The sequence below is a fragment of the Pogoniulus pusillus genome, chromosome 3, assembly GCF_015220805.1.
Source record: "Pogoniulus pusillus isolate bPogPus1 chromosome 3, bPogPus1.pri, whole genome shotgun sequence".
NCBI lineage: Eukaryota > Metazoa > Chordata > Aves > Piciformes > Lybiidae > Pogoniulus > Pogoniulus pusillus.
The window spans coordinates 25,020,157-25,042,137 of NC_087266.1; the positions used below are offsets into that span (position 1 = coordinate 25,020,157).

Consider the following 21,981-nt stretch of genomic DNA (forward strand, 5'->3'; position numbering starts at 1 on the left):
GATACTCATAAAGGTATCTGGGTCTTGAAGGTTTGGTCAGAAGGGTAACACTCCTGATGCATTTTAGTGTAGATCACTGTGTCAGCTCAGCAGCAGCCTGCTGAGAGATCACAGGATGTCAGGGGTTGGAAGTGACCCAAAGAGATCATAGAGTCCAACTCCCCTGCCAGAGCAGGACCATACAATCTATCTCAGGTCACAGAGGAAGGCATCCAGATGGGCTTTGAAAGCCTCTACAGAAGAAAACCCACAACCTCTCTGGGGAGCCTGTTCCAGTGTTCTGTGACCCTTAGATGCATCTCTTCTTACAAAACTGTTTTCTAATATTTCTTCTTTCTTATGAAAGAAGTAAACATGCCATGAATATTAAATATTCATCATAGTTATGCATTCTTAAGCAGGCTTCTCACTAATCACGTAAGAACAGCATGTAATGTAATACTTAGACAACTGGGTACCAGACTGGTGCCCCCTGTTAACATACCTCATTGCAAGTCCTAGTAGTTGTATCAGTTGAACAATAAATTGCTTGTAACAGATGGAACAAGAGGCCATCTAAAAATCTTGGCAGGATTTCTTAATAAAAGAGATACTGACCGCATTTTCCCTTGGTTACAGGGGTACCTCAGTGAAGACCAACTAAAAGCTCTGAATGCTCACAGGCAGTTGATGAATGACAAAAAGCAAACTCAGATACAAGAAGAATTCAAGAAGGCTTTAGAGTCAGCAGAACAGGAAGAAAATGGTTGTTCCAAAAGAGATGTGTCTACTGTATGGAAATTATGTGTGGTAGACTACAAAACCCAAGAAAAACATAAGGGTTAGTACTGGAACAATTATAAATTACCTTTAGCTAAATGTGGTCACTGGCCAACAATATTTAGCTTGCATGATAATATCTCCAGTTTTATTTGGTTCTTGGTTTGGGGCTTTTGGGTAGGAAAGAATATTGTGGATTTATTTTGTTTCAAAGCCTTCAAATGAGTCTTGCACAGCTCACGGATCTTGATCTGCTACCATTAGGAGTGATACTGAGTATCTGGCGCCCACTGCTAGAGGTTTGTTCGTTGCTGAAGGAAGGCAGTCGGTACCGAATCTACCAGCTGTCTGCATCGCAGTCCAAAGGAAGGTCAGACTCAACTAACATACAGTTAACAGCAACCAAGAAAACTCAGTATCTACAGCTACCAGTAAGTGCTTTCAGTGCAGAAAGCTGCATCATCAAAATACCTCACAGCCTGTGTATTGTAAATAGTTACATATTCTGTTTTCTCAGGTATCGCAGGAGATGATTGTACAGATCTTCTTCCCAAGAAAGGCACTAAAATTCACCAGTCTGTCAGATCCTTCTTTTCGGCCACCGTGTGCTGAAGTCGATTTAGTCGGATTTGTGGTTTCTGTTAGCAGAACAGGTATGTTGTGGACCACACTTGAGTCCTTCTGTTGAATAAGCGCTGATTTTTTTTCTTTCAAAAGTCAAAATGATCTTGGTGTTTTACCTGCATCTCAGGCCTGTGAAAACCTGCTAGTGTAGCCCATCACCCTGATATACTGGCAGATAATTCTGTTTTCCTGAAGAATATCTATCTTTATTATTACTTCAGGGAGAAACTAGTAAGGGAAGATGTAAGCTCAAGAGACACTTTTCTTGCTTGATTTTTTTTATCCACAAATGGTGGACATCAGTTCACACGTGTTTTCAGCACCTGCAGAAGCACCACTGCACTTACACATGAGCTTCCTTGTTTGTGTATAGTGGAATGCAGGCACTGGAGCTTGTGGGTCGGGGCAGGTGGATAGTCTGCTGAATGAAAAGGCAAAGCACCAGAGGAGTATTCTGCTTTAAGCACTGGAGCACTGACTTGGAGTTGTTTTCTACAGTCTTTAGGGAGGTAGTAGAGAACATGAATGAAGCATCAAACTGCTGTTACTATGTGGATAGGTTGCAACAATGTATTTATCAATTCTCTTTTAACATGTGTGACTCTTTTTACAAATTGCAGCAATCAACCACTTCTTGAAAGATTTAAGGTTTAATTCAGAGTTTTTTCTTGCCTTTAGGTTTTACTACTATGGTGTACTTATCTGATGAAAGCTATAATTTAGTAGCAGTAAAGATCTGGACAGATCTTAGACACTTTGCTATTGAAGACATAGTTGTGTGCTCTTCGTTCATTTCTGCAAGTAACCTTCAGTGGCAGTCTGAATTCAGATCAGGAATTCCTGTGCTACTGGCTGGAGATCTTTCTGTATTCTCAGCAAGCCCAAAGGAAAACTATCTTCAAGAGAAGATTAATGAACTGAGAAGTATGATAGAGGTAAATCTGTAGATTTGTTTTAGTTACTGACATGTGACATTCTTCACCAGAAAGGTTTGTTAGTGCTAATCTTTAAAACAAGTAGTGCATGTGATGTTGAATTGGAGGGGATTTTCTGGGAGATGGAGTCAGGCACTAGTGCACTTTTCCTGGAAGACTCCTACCTGTCACCTACTGAACGTCTTTTTATTTTTCAATTTAAAAAAGAAAATCAGCTCAGCCAGCACTGTCTTTAGGATGTGCTCTGCTAGCACAAAATGTGATACCTGGCAGTAGGGAATCTGTCATGGACAGTTTGCCCCTAGCTTTTTAGAAATTGTACTTTACTGTCTTGCTTAGCTGAACATAGGCAGTGTTGGATCGTTCTAGTTCGTTTTTCCAGCTCTGCTAAGTAGTACATCTTGGTCATGCATTCTCACTTCTCATGGAAAAACAAGTTTAAATGCAAAAGGATTGTTTTCTTGTTAACAATAGATGGAAGGTAGAATTATTTCCCTTCATGGAAAGCACTCCAGTCTTCAAAATTGTGGGTTTGATATAAAATTAATTTATAGGGGGATTATTATGAGAAAACAAAGTCCTAACTACTTTGTGAGCATGCAGCACTTACATAATTTGAACAACTGTTCTGCACTGTAAACTGTTCTCCTTTACAGAATGTGGCCTCCTTTTGCTCTGATGCGGAAAGTAAATTGATGAATTTACTGCAAAGAAATCTCTCTCTTACACCCAGCTTCACTAAAAGGTGTGGCTTGGAAAGCCCCTCTCCTTCCTGCAACTCACCCCTTTATCCAGAGGGTCAAAGTTTGGTAAGCTTCTGGTAATTAATACTGACAGTACATACAGTAAGGATATGAGGAAGTTTAGTACTGGTAAGTGTGGTGAATGGTCTCACTTGTCAGTCCGCTCAATACATTCTCTTCAGGGCAATGGAAGCTGATTAGAAGCTTTCTCTGTGTCTTAAGTTTAGGATTATTTCTCAGGAGGAACTGTGAAACCGTTCTTCCTTTGATCAGTGCATGAAAACCTCCCCTTGTAGCCTGTATTTTCGCAGCATACCTTCAATACTTTGAGGTTTATATGGCTAGAATGAATGATCCTTGCCCTGAAGATGATTTATTGTAGAATTATTTCAATTGGAAAAGACCTCTAAGATCATTGATCCCAACCATCAACCTAAGACCACCATGGCCATTAAACCATTATTGCTTCTTTGGCCCCACTCTGAAGATTATCTGACATGAATGTCACTGGAAGGAAAAATACTGGTCAGTAAATTTTTCTGTAGCTCCTACTCCGGTTTAGAGATCTTATCTCCTGGTCTTCTTTCCCTAGGTATTGTTCACTGTTTCCAGGATTTTAAAGGGGAGAGAGATCCCCTAGTAAATGTTTTACATTTTATAGCAGTTTTGACAAAAATTTAGTTTAAATAGTACTCAAGCTTCTCATGAATGCTTCTGGTGGCAAGTTGTTCCTGATGCAGAGTACTGACTGCAGTCAGAACAAAAATTTCTCATGCCAGAATTTGCAAGGAACTTCAGGTATTACAGCTCTTGGGTACTAAATTTAAGCCTCTAAGGCATCCCTTTACATTTCAGAGAGTGCTAAGGTTTAGTTTATATCCTTTTATCAAATATATTAACAAGTTAAAACAAATGAGACATCAAAGATATTCTCAAGTCAAGCATGTGTTTGATTTGTTGAGCAGGATCTACTCTGTGTGTATTATCTTCAAGTTTTTTTTGCCTACATTCTATCCACTTTTTTCCTATTTTAACAACCTGTTGAGGATATACTCAATACAAAAGATGGCTCAGCTGCTTTTCACAAGTGCTCAGCTGCTTTTCACAAGTGCTGGCATGTTTAGCCTAGGTCTCAGAAGAAGAATGTAAATCTGAACAGTGATTTATCAAGCATCAGTCCTTGAAAGAATGTTAGTCACTATCAGAAGATACCAAACTAAAGGGAAGTTGGACATGTATTATGACATAGCCTCTTTCTGTTAGAGGTTTATTCCCCACTCTGTTTTGTGGAATTAGTTAAGGAGGGTAACAAAATAGGACATTCTGTTGAACCTGAAACTTGTATCTTTTTAACTAGATCTCTTCTAAAATGGAAATAAAGCATCCAAGCCCTTTGTCAACTAGCACACCAAACATGAAACTTGTCACACGAGCGGCAGCAAAGACTCCTTCATCTGCTACAACTAATGAAGACCGCCCCCAAAACAGCAAAAAAAGAAAAGCTATGGACTTCCTCAGTTGCATACCTGCCCCTCCACCACTGACACCAATGCATTCTATCATTTCTCCATCTCTCAGAAAAGCATTTCAGCCCCCACGAAGCTTGGGTGTGCAGCACCACAAGGCATCAAAAGGAACAAATCAGAGCATTGGTCATGTCACCCCGTGCAGAAAACCCAGAGAAACTGTCCATCTTCCTGAGAATGACCTGGTTGCTGATGAGGAGCTTGCAATGATTAATACACAAGCACTCAATGAATAAAGAAGACTGATTATGGAAATGAAACCAGCAACACTATAGCTGCCAATTTATGTGATTCACATTCACCCCAAAATAGTCCCAGGTCTACTGAGGAGACAAATGACTCATCAAAAAATGGTTCTGAAGTAGCTGATGCTCTACAGAAGGACACAAAAGAACCTGAGGACTTGTTACCAACCCACAGACTGCAACAAAGATGAAACCCATAAGAATGCCACTAATTGCACATGTACAATACTGTATATATTTAAAACTCCAATTATTTTTTCACTTTGTACAATTATTGTATTTAATAAAGCTCTATTACAAAAACAGAAACTGTGAAATGACATTGCAAAGGACAATGCAAAATAATTTGGAGTCAAGTAATTAGACATTTCTCACACAAGCAAGTATGGTGGTAGATGGGTGTGGGTGTTGGTCTGATGTTATTTTATAAGCCATTGCTTTGGTTTTGAATCTTTCAGGTTTTCTTACCTTCTGCAGTATGAGAATAGTTACAGGGCTGTCAGACGTGGAAGGGGGCAAAACAAACAATCCTTTTAAGTTGCTATTACCAAACATAAATCTGTAACTCTGGCACGTTGCTTGTGCTTTTCTTCTCAGCCTTTTCGTACTGCACTAGAAGAGGTTTTTTGATTCACAGCCAAATGCCATACATACGTATTCATGACCAGTCCTGGGTTGCTGTTTGAGCTACTCCTGCTTAAAGAAGCACTTGAGGTTGCATAATTGTGAAAGGCAATCAAATCTTGCTTTGATTTCATCATTTCTGCTGGAAGAGAGTTAGTACTTGAATTCTTTACTTTGGTCTCATGAATTTCAGCAGGTGAAGCTCCTCAGAATTGGAGTTTCTCCACTGGAAAACCCTGACAGAGCAGCTGCCAACTCCACATCTTAGTTGCCAGGCTAACCCTTGTACTGCTGCTTCCCACCACACAGGGGTTAAAGGTGGGAGGATGTTTCAGACCTGACATCACTAGCTCACACTCAGAAACCTTTCAGGGGTCCTGTGCCCTTTCACTCCCAAGTGCTGAACTGGGAGTGGTTCACATCATCAACTTGGACTTGAAAAATGTAATGAGCTGACATAACCTTGCCGAAGGTCCTGTAAACCTTTGTGCGGTACTGCAGCGTCAGGTTCCCTAGGTCTTCCAGTTCACAGTGGTGATGCTACTTCTTTAAATGCAACCGAAGCACAGAATGCAACTCATCTGCCTTGGCTGTGTCCTGAAGACAGCTTGTCCTTTGCCCAAAACCAGCATATTTATACCTTTTTTGTGTTTATACTTTTTCTCTGCCAGATTGCTAGGGGAACAGTAGCTAAAAAATGTCCAATGTGAGCTGTCTTCATTTTCTACTGCAAAGTGACTTGCTGCTGTCCTGTTCTGTAAGCAGTGCCTAACAACTACACCTACCTCAGAAAAAGTGCCAGCACCAAGGCTGTTTTGGAAATGTTTCACAGGGATTCTCCACGAGGATGTAATTAGCAGAATTTAACAGTCTGGATAAAACTGCAGGATGGTTGTTTCTTTCCTCATTCATGCATCAGTGGCTTCTTGGCACTTAGTGGTGGAAGGAGTTGCCTTCTTCATTTGAACTTTTTTTTCTTCTTTCTTGAGTCATTATTTTGTACTTCTGATGCTATTTGGTAGCCTTCTGCTTCAGAGCTGCTCCTACAGCCCTGTTCCTACTTAGAAACTAACAAGCACTAGCTTAAGACTAATAGTTCCTTGTAGGAGCCTCTGTATATGGACCAGGATCAGCTGATGTGCTGTGTCTTGGCAAGAGAAAGGGCTGTTTAGTTTGTTGAAGTATTTCACCTCCAGGCTGGAGAAGCTGTTTGGCTATGAGAGAGTTGAGGCAAGATCAGGATGAATCCACACAGCAGAGGTGTAGACAGGGAGCAGGATCAATCTTGCAACAATCTGTTAGAGCTACTTTTTCCATGATTCACTTTATCTCTCTTAAATCTACATAAGATGGACTGGGAAGACACCACTAAAATGGCAAGAAAGGATACCACATGGAGAAAGGAATCGGCCACCTGGCCTGTAAGAAAGAATGAATTCATGAATAGTTGTTACCTACTAATGGCAGAGCACGACACAGACAACAAAACAGCCAGCCAGTAAATTTCACCATAAGCTCAAATGGATTTTCGTGGAGGAAGGAGAGGAGTGACAAACTTGGTCTGTGATTGATCATGTAGAGCTATGCAATCATAATTCAGTGACACACAAAGATTTGTTAAGAAAAGTAAGTTTAAAATGTAGTAGAAAAATAGAAGAGTAAAAATAGAAGTAACTAGAGTAAAAGTAGAGCCTTTGATACCCTGATAAAATCAGTCTGAGGAATGCATCTCTTCAGTTAAATGTCATGTTGTTTGTATGTGCCACATGAGGGCTTCTGTTGGAGAAGACTGGAGGGGGGTTGGAATGGGCACTCATGCTGTAAGCTGTATTTGATCCACTGGAGCTTCTCTCATCTTGGTTTTTCAGACTGAAGAACACTGTGGAAGGTAACACTGTGCTCGTATTGTTCTTTCATCTGTTGTATCTTTTGCCGAGGGACATCATGAATGTTTCTTCTGTGGAGTCAATATTGACAGAAAATGCAGGTATTAGAGGCTATCTGCCTATATTTGATAAGCTCAGTAAATAAAAGTAACAGATATTTCTGTGGGCAGCTAGGACAGATGAAGTTAGACAAACTATCTGAAACGAACGAGCTGTGTAGCAGACCTGGGTTTTAGTGCTAAGGGCAACTTAGCCTCAGGGTGAGCTTTTGTTCATCTGGAGAAATGCAGACAAGGGCTGCAGATAGCCCGGCCACTGACTTACAATGCACAAGTACAGACAGCCCAAAAATGCTGTTGCTTTGTTCTGAGCGCAAGTTCTGAGCCGATGCGGCTCAAGCTCCAGGGCAGATTTGTAAAGCATGATGAGTCCAAGGAGTGGTACAGGAAGCTCGAACATGTCAGGCTTTCTGGCTAGAGCAGAAGGGGCTAGAGCAGAATTTCTGCATGCCAGTTTGCAAACTCTGAGTGCCTTTGGGTTTTGCTGTTTAGCTCTGTTAGGCACAATTTATCATCTAGAACCTGCGTTCTATCTTTTCAAGCCTCGTGGTATGCAAATTATACATCACTCGTCATGTTTTTCCTCTAGTGGAATTAAGGTGGCAGCGACACAGCAGGCTGCCAGCTGCAGCATCCCACTTGTGAAGCAAGCATGAGGTCTTCCAGCACCTACACACAAGTGCAGCCCCTGCCTGGGACCAGCAACCAGCACAAACAAATTTACCAGTATTGAGAGTAAACGGAGAATAGGGAAATAGAGTGGAAGCAATCTACAGCTGTCCCCGAATAACTGAAGCAGGACTTCAGCAATATTAAGTGCATCTGAATTAGCTTTAAGTGCTACTGTAAAACCCTGACTTGTTTCAAATGATTAATAGAACAAAATACTCAGTAAAATGTGCCTCTGCAGTGCTGCCCCACAACTGGCTTCCTGCTGGTGCTGGTGAGGAATCACAGAATGATAGGGGCTGGAAGGACCTCTAGAACTCATTGAGCTCAACTCCTCTGCCAAAACCTAGGGCAGGCCATGCAGGAAAGCATCCAGGCTGGTTTTGAAAGTTGCCAGAGAAGGAGACTCCATAATGTCTCTGGGCAGCCTATTCCAGTGCTCCATCACCCTCACCATAAAGAAGTGTCTTCTTGTGCTGAGGTGGAACCTTCTGTGTCCTATCTTGTACCTGTTGTTCCTTGTCCTTTCAGTGGGCACCACCTGAGACTGGCACCTTCATCTTGGCACTCACCCCTCAGATATTTATAGGTGTTGAAAAGACCTCCTTTCAGCCTTCTTTTCTTAAGACTGAAGAGTCCCAGGTCTCTTTCCTCATAGGAGAGATGGTTAAGTTCCACAACCATCCTCACAGCTCTCCGTTGGAGTCTCTCCAGGGCTGTCACTAATGAACTGGGAAGCCCAAAACTGGACACAGTATCCCAGCTGTGATCTTACCATGGCAGAACAGAGAGGAAGGAGAACCTCCCTAGACCTGCTGGATACACTTTTCTTGATGCACCCCAGAATGTTGTTAGCCCTCTTGGCCACAAAGGCACACTGCTGTCCCATAGATAATTTTCTGTCCACTAGGACTCCACGGTCTTCCTCCATGCAAACTGCTAACAGCTAAGACTTTTGGTGTCCTTGTCTGTCTTCATCCCCAAGCCACTGGCTGCCATCTGCCATATGCTGCCTCACCCTGGAGTCACCAGTGCCCTGGGCCATGGCTCTTAGTTATTTGTCTCTGTCACATGCAACAAGAAGCAATGCTGGTTTTTGACTAGAGCTAGTACAAAAAACAGTCAGTGGGGATGAAGTGCCCATGCAACAACAAATCACAGCATTGTTCTGGTCATCTCGATCAAGTCTGGTGCTAAACCATGTCCCTCAGCACCACATCTATCTATGTCCATCTTGCTGGGCAGTCTATTCCAGCATTTAATAAACCTTTCAGTGAAGAAGTTTATTCTAATGCCCAACCTAAACCTGAGGCCATTTCCTCTCATCCTGTCACTTGTTACTAAGAAGAGACTGACCCTCACCTCACTACAACCCTCTTTCACACAGCTGTAGAGAGTGAGAAGGTCTCCCTGCAGTCTCTTTTCCTCAGACTAAACAACTCCAGCTCCCTCAGCTGCTCCTCATAAGACCTGGTCTCCAGACTCTTCGCCAGCTTCACTGCCCTTCTCTGGATCCACTCCAGCACCTAAATGTCTTTCTTCTAGTGAAAGCCCTACTAGTGCACAGTACAGGTGGACAATCATTTCCTTGATTCTGCTAGTCACACTATTTCTGACAGATGACAGAGGCCAGGATGTTCTTTGCCTTCTTGGCCATCTGGGCACACTACTGGCTCACAATCAGCCAGCTGTTGATCAAAATAAATTAGAAGGGGGTGTGCACTCATCACTGAAACAGTTCACATCTGGTTGGTTAAAGGCTGGAAACTTAGCCAGCATGGACTTGTTTAGTGATGTCACTGATAACCCTGCATCCACTTTCCAAATTAACATACTTAGGAGCCATACTGGCTGCTGCTATATCCTACCACATTAGGCAGATTTGATACCTTCATCGTATCCCTTTTGCCTGTCCATGTCAAGATCTTTAGAGAGACTCTAGAACCCCATTTCTTGACCACACTTAATGTAGCAGTTCACTGTTATTCGTTATGGTTAGATGTTTTAAGAACAGATGTCTGAGTACTGTCTGTAGTGTGTTTTGTACCCAAACGTAGAGAAGTGCTGCTCAAAACACAGAATGAGAATCAGGGCTCCTGCTCCAAGAAGCTTGCAGTATAAATACACACTTTGGGGGAGCTGCTTCTTCTACTGCCTGACACACTTCAGAACAGCCAGGTTCTTCCAGGGCTGGACTCACTGCAGACCACATACTAATAGAAATTTCCCAGGACAATCCTTCTGTCACTTACAAGGGTACCTTTTAGAGTACATGTATAGGAAGAATGCTGACCTTGCCCAGAGCATAGCAATAAAATGAGAAGCTGCCTGCTACACCAGAGAGGTACCTTGTCAGTTCTCGAACATTGAACTTCCAGGGTGTATCTGGTTCTTGGAATATAACTTCGTATCTATATTCACGTGCCTGAAGAATCACAGAAGGACACAGAAGTTTTAGACACACAGCTCAGGAGCAGCCAATCTGCCAGACTCCCTCCCACTAAGATTTCTTCTGGCCTACAGAAGTGCACCAGGAAGCAGCATGAGTAATATAACCACAGCCTCCATCAAGGTGCTGGTCTGAGTCCCAACTAGTTAACTTCCTTCTACATCAAAAGGCTTGGGTCTCCCAGCAAAATCTGCCTCAGCATTGCCCCCAGTCCCTGCCACCCACGGCAGTGACATCCTGGCTTTAACTGTCTGGAAGCCACAGGTGGTTCAAGAGCCACAGGCTGGCCATGCCAATCTGGAACTTCTGGGCATGCGAGGTCAACATCTAACAGTCATGGCACTGCCAGCCACTGAGCCTATGGGACTCTTTTGTTTTTTAAGGTAAAGCAACATATTTGTGTATACATATACATATTTATACACATACACACGCTTGTGTGTGCCTCTGGTGTATATTTAATACAATCATGCACTGCTTTTGGGGGTCTGATTTCCAAGAAGAGGTAGGAAAAATCTGTTGACTGAGGAAAATCACATCTAGCTGACCTCTGGCTGCACTCTCTCACTTTCTTCCTAGTCACCCACTCACAACCGCTGCAGGAGTGGCATGTCCAGGCTTTGCAGCACCACTAATTCCTGTCTCTTTTGTGCTCCTGTACCAGCAATATTGACACTCAAACTTCTTACCTGACAAGACCATAACCCAAGAACATGTATCATGTTAGTGGATAGGCCACATGGTGAAACTGCACTAAAAAATATCGCCCTCTCTGCCAGAACTCCTGACTGATAGACTTTGGGAACTGTTCATTCCATGTCTCCCCTGGGGAAGGGGATAACATCCTGATTGCCAAGAAGTAACAGGGCAAGTTCAGAGACTGTTAATCTTTTCAAGTAATTTTGCTTTCACCAAGTTATACATCTGACTAGATAAAACAGCTACACCAGCACTTCTTACCCTATTTTGTCACAGTATTCCTTAACAATAATTAGCAAACTAGGGAGAAATGGAAGTAACTATTTTTAGCCATGTTAAGAACTGCTTCAGCCAGATCACCTCATAAATGTCATAGCTGAACATACAGAAGCAATTAGAGCTTTTCCTACCATCATGACGTATGGCTTCATTTCCCAAGCATGGATGTTGGTGTTATCAATAATAACTGGGCTTTTCCCACTCTTCATTGCTTTGTGTGCTGTAAAGGAACACATTAGGTAAAGATAAAATGTCTCAGATAACAGACTGACTGGCCCCGAATCATCCTCTCTCTGCCTGCTGCTAGCATGCTTGGTTCCTCACCAGACATGGGTTTGTAGCTACCACCTAAATACGAGTGGAGGTCAGTGCTCAGCAGGTGCTCTCCTGAATCACAGAATATAAGAGATTGGAAGGGACCTCCAGAAATCCTGCCAAAGCAGGAGGAGGTGATGCAGCTGCTGGCTGTGCTCAGTAGCAAGATGCGACTCTCTTGTAGAACCTAACTTAGTGGTATCACAGCACTAGGTACTTGAAACAGCTAAAAATTGCTCTTGTTTGCAGAAGATCACTGTTAATATGACCTCAGTGTTTTCCATTGCTAGAAATTAACTCTGAGCAGAGCCACAAAAGCATGCTGCATTTTTCTCTCTGAAGCAGAGACCTAGGCCTTAATTATAATTAGGCTTCCAAGTTTTCCTTCTGGTTATCACTAACACCCCCTGTAACATCCCCTTCCAAATCAGGGCAGATCTAAGAAGTTAGCCTGAAGGATGTGGTGCATACAGCTGCAATGAGCAGCTGCTGGGCTGGTATTTGTGTGCCACCTTCTGTTACCAAGCTCCAGCAGTGTCACTGGGTTATTTCCTAAAATAACACCTATCAATCACCAACACTTTTTTAATTTATAAATGTCTCTCTTGTAAGTCAGAAGAAATAAAATCAGAAGCAATAAATGGTTTAGTTTGTTGGCTTTTTTTTTAATCAGGACCCCATGAACTGCAGTGTGTGACACCACCTTGAGATATTTTATTCTGGGGGCTAAGTTTAAAGACAACCTGAAAACAAAACTACTCTGCAAAATCTCTGGATCAAGTTCAGTCACCTCTCCTCTGGTTCCATTTGTGTGCATCCTCTAGCAAGTCAGGCTCAAACATGTACACGCCATCTTCGGTAAAAAAGTCATCAGTACTAAGAACTACAGCGCTGGGAGAGTCACGTTTCAGCTGTCTGAAAAAGACATTAACAATGAAAGAATGATTAACATATGCTAATGCATGCCATTAATGGAGACCATCAAATCAAAAGCTACAGGAACACTCTGCAAATGCTCATTTTAAAAACACAGCTTAAAGGATCTGAAAGTAATCCACAGATGCATACAAGTCTTTAATCATATTAATATATTCAGTTTTCTTTCTGAGTTGTCTGAGAGGGCATGACTGTAAATATGTAAAATAGAAAAAAATAAATGAAATGCAAACCTACTCATCCCACTGAAGTTACTCTCAAAGACAACTGGACCACCAGAGGAACTTTGCTACAGTGAGATTTCTGAAGACAGCCAGAAAAAATGATTTATCATTTGGTAAGGAGAGTCTCTATTACCATCAGTTTATCTTGTTCCTTTTCATCACTGCAGAGCACATAGCAATTCTTTTCTTTTCTTTTAAATTTGTATAAAATACCTGAATGGTTAGTCAATATTTTGTATTATTTGTTGCATTATTATGGTTCTTAGAGCTTTTCACTTGTCCCTGTTTTACTTAATCCTCCTCTTGTAGAATTCACAGAATCACAAAATGTCAGGAATTGGAAAGGATCTCTATACTCCAACCCACTGTCAAAGCAGGATCACCTAAGGCAGGCCACATGGCAACACAACCAGGTGGGGTCTGAAAGTCTCCAGAGGAGGAGACTCTGCCACATCTCTGTGCAGCTTGTTCTGGAGCTCAGTTACCCTCACCCTAAAGAAGTGTCTCCTCATGTTGAGGTAGAACCTCCTGTGTTATAGGCTGTACTCGCTGCTCCTTGTCCATTGCTGGACTCCACTGAAAAGAGATCATCACCTTCATCTTGACACCCACCCCTCAGATATTTGTACACACTTGATAAGATCCCCTCTCAGCTTCTCAAGACTAAACAGCCACAGTTCTTTCAGTCTTTCTTCATAGGAGAGATGTTCAAGTCTCACAATCATTGTCAGAGCTCTCTGCTGGAATCTGTCCAGCAGGTCCCTGTCTCTCTTCAACTGGGAAGCCCAAGGCTGGACACAGTATGAATTGCCTAGATTGGCAGCCCCACGTGCAACAGATCCATAAAAGCAGCACTCTAAAGGCAGTGGCACAGAGCAATCCCCCTTCTCTTTACTCTGATGTGTATCCCACAGCAATGCTCATTCAGACTCAGGATGCCTATGGAGGGTGAACGTGTATGCTGCCGTAAGCTCATCAGCTGCCTTGCAGTGGCTGGCTGCAGGTGGAAGTGCTGGCTTATGTGCTGGTTTAAATATGAAGCACTCCTCTGTCAGCTCTCAGAGACTACACACACAAAAAAAAAAAGCAGCAAAATTGTGTTCTTCTTGCTGTGCAATCCAAACCTCTTTGTGTCCACTGACAGAACTGCCTGGCTTTGCCTGTCAGTGAGAGTGCTGGGGACTGCAAGAATCTCTGCAGGAAGTCAGGGTGAACCCTTGGCATCATCTCACTACCCTCTTGTCTCTCTAGTGCCCAAAACGTCTCTGGAAGAGTAAGGCAAATTGAGAAATCTTGTGTCTCTCTCAGACAGAAATGTTGCTGCCCTGCTATCTCTGAGACTCATTTCAGCCTCACTGAAGAAATGCTTCTCTTCCAGCTACAAACCAACTATTTCTCAATGTCTTATCTAATTGAGCAACAGCAAGGGAAAAGAGGTCTCTAGGTTATCAGCAAAAAGACAGGCACGCAGACAGAAAAGGCTCAGCTCTCTCATCTCTAGCTCTGCCCTGGCCATTTACTTAATGATTTTACCCCAATCTGCCTGCTAGCAGCAATTCTTCGCTAGGAATGCACACTGCATTTACGTGAATAAAGGCCAGCTTTGACTTTGTTCTGCCTCCACTGTAACTTCTACCACCTGCTCATTAATTAGGATTATTTTGTGGTAGCAACTGCCTTAGACTACTGACAGACTGGCCAGGACTGGGGTGTAGCTGCTGCTGCGTATTAACCAGCTTCTACCTGTTGCTGTCTTCTAGCTCAAATGAGATGTTTTATTCACAAATTACTGCATGACAAAAGTCATGCTGCAGACTGTTAGCAAACAGCCAAATTATTTTTGCTTTCATTTTGGTCACAGACAAAGAATTCTTATCATGGAAAGCACCTAAATCTTATCTGGCTATTCTTGTTCTGATAAACTGTTATAGTTACTATAACTCAGCACCTCACCCTTCCCACCCCTTTAACCATCTGCAGCACAACTCTCCTCTAAAAAACTGTGCAAAAAAAAAGGTACTAAAAGCACATAAAATTGTATACATCAGTAAAAGATCTCAAGATTATTGTTTCCTGATCAGTGTTACTTTTTAAATGGTGCAAAATTTTACCACTATTTTCTTAACACATACTTTACTAGCTTGTTAACATCTTTATATGCACACTTACATGAGAGCTTTGGTATTATGTCTTTCGCAATCTAAGCAGTATGTGATGCTCCATAAACTTCATCTGCTACCCTCACATCAGTGGCAAATAAAGGACATAAAACTTGTGCTTCAAAGAAGGAAAAATACATCAGAAAGAATGTGCTAAGAATTGTAAATTACTATCACGTTTGCTATACTCATACCAAACACACTCAGCAAGATAACAGCAAGATAAGAAAACATTAAGTGTGAAACAGAAGATGTTTTGCCTTCTGCTTACTTTGCTCTTTTGAATATTTAGCTTTCCAAAACAACCAAACTGGCACTGAAGTTAACAACCATTTTCTGTCATCCCCTATTGCTGAAGGATCTGACCAAAATCTGTCTCTTTCTGCCATTTTTAATTTCAGTATGTTTCTTGAGAAAAGTCTCCTATGATTTACACCAGACCACAAGCTGGTTCAGAAGAAAGGTTTTATATAGTCACAGAAAAAAAAATCATAGAAACATTCAGGTTAGGATCACCAAGTCCAACCTATAACCCTACTCTACAATGTAGATTCACCCTAAACTATATCCCCAAGCACCACATCCAAACTACCCTAAAACACCTCCAGGGTTGGTGACTCAACCACCTCCCTGGGCAGCCCATTCCAATGCCTGGCCACTTTTTCCATGTCCAGTCCAAACCTACCCTGCTGCAGTTAAAGGCTGTTCCCTCTTATTCTATCACCTATAAAAAGAGACCAGCAACAGCCTCGTCACAATGCTCTTTCAAGTAGTTGCAAAGAGCAATGAGGTCTCCCCTCAGTCTCCTCTTTTTCAAACTAAACAGCCCCAGCTCCCTCAGTCATTCCTCCTAAGATTTATTCTCCAGGCCCTTCACCAGCTTCGTTGCCTATGAGTTGTTTGCATTAAAAAAAAAATGCCACTGAACTTGAAGTGCTGCTGCCTTGTGATAAGCCTTATCTGTCAAGGGTTCAGAGTTAAGTTGCCCATGTGGGACCTTTAATTGCACAATGTAAAGAGCTCTCTTGTCTCGCAGCAGATACAAAAATACAGCATGCCCTGTGCCTTGCTAAAGAAAAGTTTGTTGTGGTTTCAGAAGCACGGGATCACAGAACGGTAGGGTTTGAAAGGGACTTCTGGTAAAACCTCCCTGCCAAAGCAGGTTCACCTAGGGCAGGCCACCCAGGAATGTGCCCAGGTGGGTTTTGAAAATCTCTCTGTGCAGCCTGTTCCAGTGCTCCGTCACCTTCACAGTAAAGTTTTTCCTCATGCTGAGGCAGTAGGTGTTTCAGAAAACACACAGGATAAGAAAATAAGAAGAATGCTTTCTCTGATCGCAGTCAATCTCCCCAAAACTCTTTCTCTGTCTTTTGGAAGACGAAGCAGATTTCCACATTAGGCCCTGTACCTTATTAGACTGACGCAGCTGGGAAGCAGAAGGTTTTCAGATGCTTCTGTTCTTCAGGTCTGACACAAAAGCAGCAGCAAATTTCATGTATCGACCAGCATGGCCTGGGAACTGATAAAGCCCCTGGGAACACGAAGCTGTGCAGAGGTACAAGCTTCATCACCTGCCCACACCAACCCCAGCAGCAGCTTGGGTGGCAATGATACTTCTTAATGGCACAGTGTCCTGGTTAGCGTTGGTGCACACTCACCTGCTGTCTCATGCTGCTCAGACACACAATCACTGTGAGATTGAAAAAGGAGAATGTTTTGGCTGAAAACCCATCTGTGTTTCTGCTTGACCACAGTAGCACTGTAACAACTGCCTCAGAGAACAGACATGGGTTTAGAGTCTCCTGGGTTTAAGATCAGTCCCCATGATTTATTCCGGGTTTAAGTTCCTTTTTGTTTTTTCCAGATAGCATCTTCAGTGCTCTCAAAAAGCACTGAGATCATAATGCACATGTAGACAAGAAAATAATCATTCAGAGCTTCAATCACTGGAAGCATTAGAGTACCTGGCATAACTTTCCATAATCACTACTAATATCCTAACTGTATTTCACAGTCTGACATATTTTTCTACTGGCACATTCAAAAATAAACTGATTTCTGATTTGAGCTTGGTAAGCAGGCTAGAAGGAGTTTTCTCAGTGCTCAGAAGGCAACAGAACAGTACTTTAAGCAGATCTCAGAACCAGTAAATGCCCAAGCTACTTCCAACATAATGGAGACCAGAATATGTATGTACGTGCAACCACTTAGCTCTGGTCACTCTCCCTAACACAGAACTTCCCATGGCATTTACAAGCCTTTAGTTTCAGCAGAAAGTCACAACTATGAAATCTGGGGCACATGCCCAGTACTATCAGTTGTCTGCTCTGTTTTACCAACTTCTCATGCCCGAGGACTTTGTCCTGGCAGAAGCCTGCCAGTCACTGCGCTGTTGGCAGAGCCTTTGTGTCTCACCCACTGGAGTCAGAGCAGCAGTTGTAGTCTGTAAAGCAACAAGCTGTGTGTCATGTTTGATAAACATATAGAAGAGAATCACCTGAAGCAGTTTGGTACAAAGGTTATGGTTTACAGTGCACTGCTGCCTGGAATCAGGAGCTGCAGAACTAAGTCCATGCATCCTCTCAGAGCTACAGTTCTGGTGCTGGTAACAGAGGTGCACCGGGCAGGTCCAAGGCTGGAGATGCTAGAATGAACTGAGCAAAAGCAGCAGACAGAACTGGAGAAGGTACAGATCATGCCAAGCAGCGATGTCTCAGTGCCACTGCAACTTTTCCCTTCTGTTCTAGATTGCTCTCTCGGTGCTTCACTAAGGAAGTACAAAACTGCCCCCATTTCAAGTGAAAAACAACAGCAGTGGCAGAAAAGTTAGGCATCTGATCATGCCCAGATTACTGCTTGAGCAAGACTGCCACAGAACCTATACCTGCTGCTGCACCTCAGATAACTGTTTTCTTAACATGTGCCTGGATCTCATCATGAAATCTACTGTGACATTAGAGGAACACACTCAGGGAGCAGAAGTTATACAAGAACGTCTGCTGGTGGTGATGCAAGCAAATGGATAGGGGGAGATGGTTAGGGTCACCTAAAGTGTGCATTTCAGGGAAGCACATCCTTAACACTGAGGCACTCGGAAAGGTCTGGGGCTTGTTGGTGAGCAGACAAACTCCTTGTTCTGCCTTGACTATCAAATATAACATGGGTGGATAGTTCACTGTCTTTACCAGAATCCAAAACTCAGACCTGAACTGACCTGTACAACCACAATCTACTCTGATCTAAGGAGTGACTAGGATGGGGAAATCTTTTTAACAAAGATGCCGTAAGTCTTACAAAACAGTATTCAAATGGTACTGGCTGACACTGAAAGGTCAGGGCAACAAGTGATGGATACAGAACTGTTCTTAGGACTGCATGACAAACTGCAAAGGGGCCTTTCTACTGGAGCTATCACAGGGTTATGATATCATCTGTGATAACATTAATGGTTCATGACACTTCCAAGCACTGTAAAGATGTACAAGGTGCAAAGAACGAATAAAGCTGTGTGAAGGCATTAAAAGAAACAACAGAGCAAAAGCTAAAACAATGGTGAACATTGACAACCAAGAACACCATTACCAGCAGTAAAACTGGGAAAGGCCCTGTTTACACACCACAGAAAGATCAGCATTCAGCCAAGCCCCAGCAGAGACAACTTGCTGTTGGAAGACTTGCACTCTGAGACTGGGATGACAGCCAGCAGATTACACCAGCCTGTACACACCTTCCTTCTTCCCCTTGATCCAAAAGGGGTAGAAGTTGCAGCTAAAAAGACAGCCAAAGCAGGAAAATTAAAATAATGGGGGGAAAAAAATGCTTAGGATAACGGCACACCAGGTAGCAAAACTCAGAGGCAAAAAGGTAGCAGCATAGAAACTGCTGTTTGCGAGATGGTGTGGCAGACCTGACTAAAACCTGTCACCACCAGCTGAGGAACTCAGACAAGAAAGTGATGGGAAACTTGAGGGTACCTGTCCTCTCTTGATTTTGGCCATACTACATATGCACATGTATCCTGGTGCTTCCAATTATTCAGCTGTGACAGAGTGAATGAGTACAGAGACAATAAACTTGACTAGGTAAAATGATCTTACCAAAGACTTTTGCAAATACATAATTACCTTCCTCCTCCAGCAGGATCCTATGCCAAGCTTTGTCGTACTCACGCTCTGCAAGTATCACTCTGCTTAGCACACTGCGCTCACCAGCACCGAAAGGCAGACAATGCAGAAATAGGAAGTCTCAGACTTTTCACAAAATAGTATCTTCATAGCATAATACTTTCATAGTTTGGACAGTATCCATGGAGATGTACTAAACACTGGTTTACAGCTGCCCTTTAATCTGCGTATTGCTGAATGGCTAAATGTAATGACACAACAAACAGGGGCTAAGTTCCCCAAATGTTCATCATCAGGGGACTAAAAACAATACTTGTATGACTTTCTAAACCCATCACTAATAATTAATCCTGTGCTTTGATCTTAAAAAAGTGAGTCAGTTATTTGTATTGCCTGAGAATATGGCCCCAAATCATTATATTCTTACAATACTACAAGACCCAAACTCCTATGAAGGAACAGATCCTGCACCTTACACATCTTTAGAAAGAGACATGTACTTCAGGTGTCAGTAAAAACACAGCTTTTGGCTGTTCATTAATAAACCTGGTCTTGCAGAAGTCCTGTGAGGCACAAGGCAACAATTGTCATGAAGGACTACACTGAAAAAGGGGAAAGTGTTGATTAAGCCAGTGCTTAACCCCAGAGATTCATGCTGCGACCTTTCACAACAGAGCCCTTCCTCTCGCAGTCCTTGAAGACAAGATTGGTTTTCCAGCATCAAAACCGACGTGAGAATCAGTAGATATTCCTCTTTGGATCGAGAGAGGGTAGCATCAAAAACCGAGATTCCAGCCGGTGAGATTTTGTGATGCCAGATTACAGATATACTGCGTCATGACAGCAGTGCCGTCTCCCACCACTTCCCTCCGTGTTTTCCCATCAATTTTCAATCGGTCTTGAAGCTGTCACAGAGTGGAAGAGGCTCCTCTGCCCATTTGATACGCTCTTACGCCTCTGATCGGGAGTGCAGGACATAATGGAAACAGAAACTACATTTGTCATCAACACTGAGTCAAAGGGAGTACCTCAATGTGTTCGCGATCAACAACACACACACAAACAAACCATATAAACAACAACAACCCACACCAAAGCACCAGTCCCGTGTGGTTTAGAAAGGGAACAACAACCACCTTGGTTTGGAGATCAGGCCATGCCACCAGAAACATCTCTTTCGGTACTGCTCACTCAAGACAACAACGTACACAGCCCTACCGGCAGCATACCCAGACAGCAGTTAGAGGCAGCTACGACAAAACTGTGAGCGATCTCTGAACAGAGGAGGTTTCCAAATGGCTGTGCTTATTCAAGCGTTCCTCCCAAGCCTGAAACCCAGCTCTGAACTGCTGTCTCTGTCTTCTTCTCGGGACTAGCAGCAAGTTGTTCGCCCTGACTCAGAGCCAGGCGGGCTGAGGGCTCCCCGAAGCACCTGCCCGGCGTCGCTCCGTGTGAGCTCCGCTGCACCGCTTCGGCTCCCGGCACACCTTCCAGCGGGGCTCGTTTGTCACCCCTTCCCGGGGAGCCAAGCCGCAGCAGTGGCGAGCAGCCGGAGCCAGCGGAGGTGAGACCCACGAAAGGCAAAGCGGCTGCGCTGCCTCGGGCTTACCTGGCCAGGGTGCTTTTGCCGGCCCCCGGCAGCCCCCGCAGCAGCACCAGCCTGCCGCTGAACCGGCGCCGCGGGGGGTGCAGGCTTACGTCACTAAAGGCGCGGAGCAGCTGCTCGTCCATCCCTCTGCCCTGCTAGAGCACAAGCACAAGCCCGGCCGGGGGAAACGGCAGCCGGGGCGGCCCCGGGAGGGGAGGCGGGAGCTACGAGGCCCGGCTACACCCGCTGCACTTCCCCGCCCGGGGCCGGGCCGGCGGCAGCAATGGAGAGTTTAACCCTGTCACCCGCTGCGGCCTGCGCGGACAGGGAGCGAGCAAACACTCGAGTCGCTAAGGCCCAAGGCTGACGTTGGGGGAGCAGAGCTAGCTACAGGGCACTGCGTACTCACTGTTCCCTTTTTTCCTTCCCTTTTTCTTCTTTTGCAGTATGGAATTACTGCAGACAACCTCCTCCAACTCTCACAAAAGAGGGGAAAAAAGAAAAAAGAGGAAAATAATATTAAAGGCATGTAAGAATTCCAAGCAGATGGAGCTAAGTAACTGGCCTGTGCGTTAGTATGCTCACCCCAACTTTACTTTTTTCAAACATATTACCACAGAGAAGCATAGAATGATTTGTGTTGGAAGGCACCTTGAAGATCACCTAGTTCCAAGCCCCTTGCCCTGGGCAGGGATGCCTTCCACCAAACCAGACTGCCAAAAGCCCCGTGTGGTCGGCCACTGAACACTCACACCAAGGAGGCAGGCGCTGCTTCTCTGGGCAATCCGTTCCAGTGCCTCACAACCTTCAGAGTAAAGAACTTTCTTACACCTGCGTCTAGCCTCCTTCAAAGTCCTCATCCATAGCCCTTTCACTACAGGCCCGTGTAAAAAGTCCCTCTCGGCTTTCCTGTCGGCTCCCTTTACGTGCTGGAAGGCTGCTGTAGGGTCCCTGGAGTCTCCTGCAGGCGGAGCAATGCCAACTCTCTCAGCCTGTCTTCACAGAAGAGACATGAGAAACTACAGCAAATTTAACGAGATTTCTTTCCCCTGCAGAAAATCTGATCTGCTTGAACTTGACCACCACACAAACCAAATAAATTACCATTTATTCCATTTAAACCAAGATCAGTTGGTGT

General features: G+C 43.7%; 2 protein-coding genes across 2 annotated transcripts in view; one reads left to right on the plus strand and one right to left on the minus strand.

Annotated features, from left to right (window-relative positions):
* Positions 1–5,141, plus strand: part of BRCA2 (BRCA2 DNA repair associated) — a 42,320-nt gene extending 37,179 nt beyond the window's left edge. The window contains 7 exon segments of the mRNA XM_064172838.1: positions 619–820; positions 1,024–1,190; positions 1,277–1,412; positions 2,062–2,318; positions 2,975–3,127; positions 4,419–4,818; positions 4,821–5,141. Coding sequence (XP_064028908.1) covers positions 619–820; positions 1,024–1,190; positions 1,277–1,412; positions 2,062–2,318; positions 2,975–3,127; positions 4,419–4,818; positions 4,821–5,023 — 1,518 coding nt within the window. The 3' untranslated portion in view covers positions 5,024–5,141.
* Positions 5,142–7,188: 2,047 nt separating this feature from the next.
* N4BP2L1 (NEDD4 binding protein 2 like 1) lies at positions 7,189–21,169 on the minus strand. Its single transcript, XM_064172822.1, has 5 exons — positions 20,865–21,169; positions 12,603–12,727; positions 11,629–11,717; positions 10,419–10,495; positions 7,189–7,413 (listed from the first exon to the last, which is right to left on the minus strand). The coding sequence occupies exons 1-5, from the start codon at positions 20,984–20,986 to the stop codon at positions 7,308–7,310; spliced, it is 519 nt and encodes a 172-aa protein (XP_064028892.1). The 5' UTR covers positions 20,987–21,169; the 3' UTR covers positions 7,189–7,307.
* Positions 21,170–21,981: the final 812 nt, after the last annotated feature.